Here is a 4,717-nt window from a genome sequence, read left to right as displayed (position 1 = left end):
TCCATCCATCCACTCATCCAGTCCATCCATCCACTCATCCATCCATCCATCCATCCATCCATCCATCCATCCATCCATCCAGTCCACTCATCCAGTCCATCCATCCATCCATCCATCCATCCATCCATCCATCCATCCACTCATCCATCCATCCATCCATCCACTCATCCATCCATCAAGTCCATCCATCCATCCATCCATCCACTCATCCAGTCCATCCATCCATCAAGTCCATCCATCCATCCATCCATCCAGTCCATCCATCCATCCATCCATCCATCCATCAAGTCCATCCATCAAGTCCATCCATCCATCCATCCATCCAGTCCATCCATCCATCCATCCATCCATCCACTCATCCAGTCCATCCATCCATCCATCCAGTCCATCCATCCATCCATACATCCTGCACGAGCTGAACACACAAATGTAGCATATCTTAGCAGTAAGTGGTCGATGTTTGTGAGACTGCTGCAGATGATGAAAATAAAAGACTTCCACTTTCAGCAGCTTTTAACACTTTATTGTGAAAGGTGCAAGGTCATCATAAACAGCAGATGTCAACAAACACAACACAACACTTCCCATTTCTGGTGTTGAAAGTTAAAAGTTATGGTTACAGTTAAAGCCAAAACAGCCGAGTCTGTTCAGCCATTGCTCATTTTATTTTTTCCTACTGTGCAACCCAAACAGCAGAACAAATCATGGCCTTGTATGTTTCTGTCTTAGTGCTGCTGTGAAACTGCGCCTACTTAGGGCAACAAAAAAAGTTTATCTTGGAGGACGGCAGAGGAGATACCTGCACACCCGACAGCCACAGAGAGGTTCACAGGCTGAGATCAATGCAAAAAAAGTCAGTTTATTTAGGACATCTGTGCACAAAAGAAGGGTGCTCAAAGTGCACAACATAATAAAGCATGAATGAAAGCAGCAGCAAAGGCTTGAGTCCTTGACTATCATCAGAGCTGCTGACATGAGTGCTTCACAGAACAGATACAGACACAGACAGATTCCTACCAGGTGTGATCAATCAGTCAGCTGCTACCACTAATTAGATGAGATCAGCTGTGAGGAGCAGAAGCCTGACTACCAAACCATCTCTTTGTGGTCCTTTTATGTCTCTTTGTAGACACGTTTGTCTCTTTGTGGTGGTTTTGCATCTCTGTGATCATTTTATGTCTTCTTGTAGGCATGTTTTGGAGGTTTTGTACCTCATTATGGTCATTTTGTGTCTCTTTGTGGAAATTTTTGTCACTTTGAGGTGGTTTTGCATCTCTTTGTGATCATTTTATGTCCTCTTGTAGTTGTTTCTGGTGGTTTTGCACCTCTTTGTAGTGTTTTTATGTCTGTTTGTGAAGTCTTAGTGCTGCTGTGAAACTGTGTTTACTTAAGGCAACAAAAAAAGGTGCGTCAATACAATGGACAACCAAGAAAGGACGGCAGAGAAGACACCCGCACTTTGAGCACCCTTCTTTTTATGCACAGATGTCCTAAATAAATTGACGTGATGTTGCATTGATCTCAGCCTGTGAACCTTTTTGTGGCTGTCCAGCCCAGCTGCATTGGTGTGCAGGTATCTCCTCTGCCGTCCTTTCTTGTTTGTTTCTTCAAACCATGTATTCGTATTCGTATATTTGCATTTGTACGTTGTGTAGCAGGTTAATTACAACATTACGTTTTAACAATGTTGCGGTTAACATGTAGTTAGATTAAGGCAAAAAATCCACGTGATTATGGTGAGGAAAAGATTATGTCTTGGCTTAAAGTACCTGGTTTAATGGCTCAAACCCTGCCGGAAAAGCAGCGATAACGCGGACACCCAAGAAACACGACTGTCAAAAACATTTGTGGCAGCTTTGGTCGCTCTAGTCGCTCATCACGTGAATCACTGAACATTCGATCGTGCTTGTCAATTTAAAGGAGCCACATAGTTGCTGCTTGCTGTTGTCCAGTCTTTATTTTAATGTCGTTTTACGAAATCTGTGTTGATAAAATGCTTTGCTTTTCCCATCCCATTCAAACCAAGCAAGGAAGACTTGCATGCTACGTCGCAACATTAACCCGCAATTCTCTCCTCTATTACTAACATTACACACTTTAAAAGTCACCAGACCAACCAACTACCTCCACAACGCGGTCCCAAGCCTCATTCTTTTTATTTCAGTCTCTGTAACTGAACAGTGACACATGATAAAGGACTGAGTGGGCGCAAACGCAAGTAATAAACTTCTCGATATCCATTGTCGGAACAAGTGTGTTGTAAGAACCAAAGTTACATGGCTTGTTGTCTGGGACCGCTTCATTGAAGCACGTCAGCATTCCAAATGGTTGTCGCCAAACCGCGTCAGAGCTCATTACCATAAAGTTAAACGTGTTTAAACTCTCCTCTGGACCCGCTCCGGTTGCTTTGGTCGCCCAAGACGCGTGGCTGACGAACAGGTCGCCCAAGTCGCCGGGCTCTCATTGAAAATTAATGACTTCCGCCATTTTGGAAGCTGAACGTACAGTAACTTGGTGAAAACAGCAGCTTTTAGTTTCACTATCTGTGGTGTTAAAACAGCAAAGGGTGTCTAGTGGTTAAAAAGCAGCTAAAAACACAGCGATGTCTCAAAAAAACAAAACTGATTGTGTTGTTTATTGGTTTCAAACGGCAGCTTGGCAGGCGTCTCGCTCAGCTGTTACTGTATCTACCATCCCCTCCACATCCTGATGATGACGTCAGCTCAGATATATTGTCACTTTAGAAACGTTGATATGATTTGTATGGAACGTGCAAATGTAACATATTCATGGTTTGCAGAAAAGGCCATGGAAAAGCCTATTTGGCGGCAGGGAATCTCATTTCACTACAGATTGATTTAGGTTTATGTAACCCACAGCTGTCTGCACACACACAGGCGTATTATCAAAGAATAAAAAAGACAGTTCAGCTGAGAGACACAAATGCATACAGACAAGCACATACACACAAACAGCCCAGCAGATTGACAGTCCAACAAACAGCTAGCCAGGAGCTAGCTAGCCAAACGGCTGCAGGCTGTGCTCTCTTCCTGCTCACCAGAGCGGAGAGGCCGCGAAGCACAGAAGGAGGCCACAGACTGTGTCTTCTGTCATGGCTGCCAGGTACCAATCCACTGTTGCAGGGAGTCGATAAAGCGGTTTTTCATGGGGCATACATCCGGCCACAAATCAATCCCCGGGAGACAGCGAGAGGAGGGACTGCATGCAGCGTCTCAGCACTAAACCTGCACCCTGGCAAAATAAAAAACCAATTAAAACTCATACGCTTGATTATTACAATCTGAAGCGGAGCATATGTGCTCTTCACGGAGACAATGGGATTTGTTTATTTGCAAAAACACCACCTCTGGCAGGGAAAGTGTCAAAGTAAACACCGTCTCTCTCACTGTCTTTTGTCTTGCAGATGCAAAGAAGCAAAAGAAGGAAGGCAAGAAGCGAGAGCGCACCCAAATGGACTGATGAGGCTGTTTGTCCCCGGGAAGGAAGACAGAAGAGGGTGGAGAGACGTCCACTGCCCTATTTCAACACGGTTCCTCTTTGTGTGTCCTGTAGGTTGACAGTAGGAGCCTGTAGAGCTTTGACAAAAACAGTGGAAATATGACTTTTAGTGACAAACATGTTTTACTTTCTCTTCTCTCTAGCACCTGATAAGGAACGACTTGTATGATGTGGTAGGAGACGTAATACTGATGAATAATGAATATGAAAGACGTTTGTTTACTAGCTTTCTCACCTAATGATGTTGTTTCTAGGATTATTTTCTTACAAACAAATTGGATAGGATTTGTTTTACAGTTGCATAGCCTAACTTTAATTTGGAAAACTCTCTGGTCCGTGCCTCGACTTAATGAAGCGTTTTGCGAAAAGTGAAGCTCTAAACATCTTCACTTAATTAATCAGACGTGCATTTGCAATTTTTCCAAGTGTCTCGAGTTAATGGTAACGCTTCCCCCCCGTCTCTCTGTGCTATATGATATTTTTCTTCCATTTCCAGTTAGAGTAAACAGTTAGTTTTGTCTGGAGGCTGCATGAAATAGCAAACTGTACAAGTGTAAAAAAAACTGCGACTGTGTTTAGTGTGTTTTCCTGCTCGCTGCTCTGTTGTACCTCAATTTATACCCGCTGATTTTTACTCTCCAGCTCTTGGCTGTACAAAATTAAAGTCTTCCTGATTGTAGTCCTCAGTTGGAGTTAACATTCCCTTTCTTTCCAAAAATAAAAAAGAATAAAAAAATTAAAGGTAAAAAACGTGTTTGTGTCTCTCACCTTGTGGATCGTCAGCAGAGGAAGAAAACCCATTTAACATGCTGTTAAACTGACGTTAACAGTGGTAGAAGAAGTACTCTGATCTTTTATTTAAAGGTCCACTGTGTAAGATTTATATGTTCTGTTTAGCATGTCGGAAACAAGTGGCTTAGCCACAACAGGCTATTGTGTGCTCACCATTTTTCTCTTGTAACTTAAGCTCCACAGGTCAGTTGTACATAACACCATAAGTCAAGATTTTCCTTAAAGTCCTAGTTAAGGTGTCTTCAAAATAGAATTGGTTGCTGGAGTCGGAGAAAAATTTTTTTATTTCACTGGGCAGACTGCCGGCGAATTTTAAGGTGGAACGTTAACTTGTAATGTTACTCAATGCATGAGTTCCATTACTTAAGTTTTTATTGTCTCTCTTGGGTGACATACACTTTTAGTG

At 42.8% G+C, this 4,717-nt stretch overlaps 1 protein-coding gene across 1 annotated transcript in view; it reads left to right on the top strand.

The window, feature by feature from the left end:
- The window catches only part of ptn (pleiotrophin), an 88,687-nt gene extending 84,418 nt beyond the window's left edge, over positions 1 to 4,269 (top strand). Inside the window, exon 5 of the mRNA XM_050036784.1 lies at positions 3,425 to 4,269. Within this exon, the coding sequence (XP_049892741.1) occupies positions 3,425 to 3,480 (56 nt within the window). The 3' untranslated portion in view covers positions 3,481 to 4,269. The remainder of the gene's footprint in view (positions 1 to 3,424) is intronic.
- Positions 4,270 to 4,717: the final 448 nt, after the last annotated feature.

This window comes from Epinephelus moara, chromosome 23 (assembly GCF_006386435.1).
Source record: "Epinephelus moara isolate mb chromosome 23, YSFRI_EMoa_1.0, whole genome shotgun sequence".
Taxonomy (NCBI): Eukaryota; Metazoa; Chordata; class Actinopteri; order Perciformes; family Serranidae; genus Epinephelus; species Epinephelus moara.
Note: the sequence above shows the minus strand (reverse complement) of the source record. Positions and strands in the feature narration are given on the sequence as shown.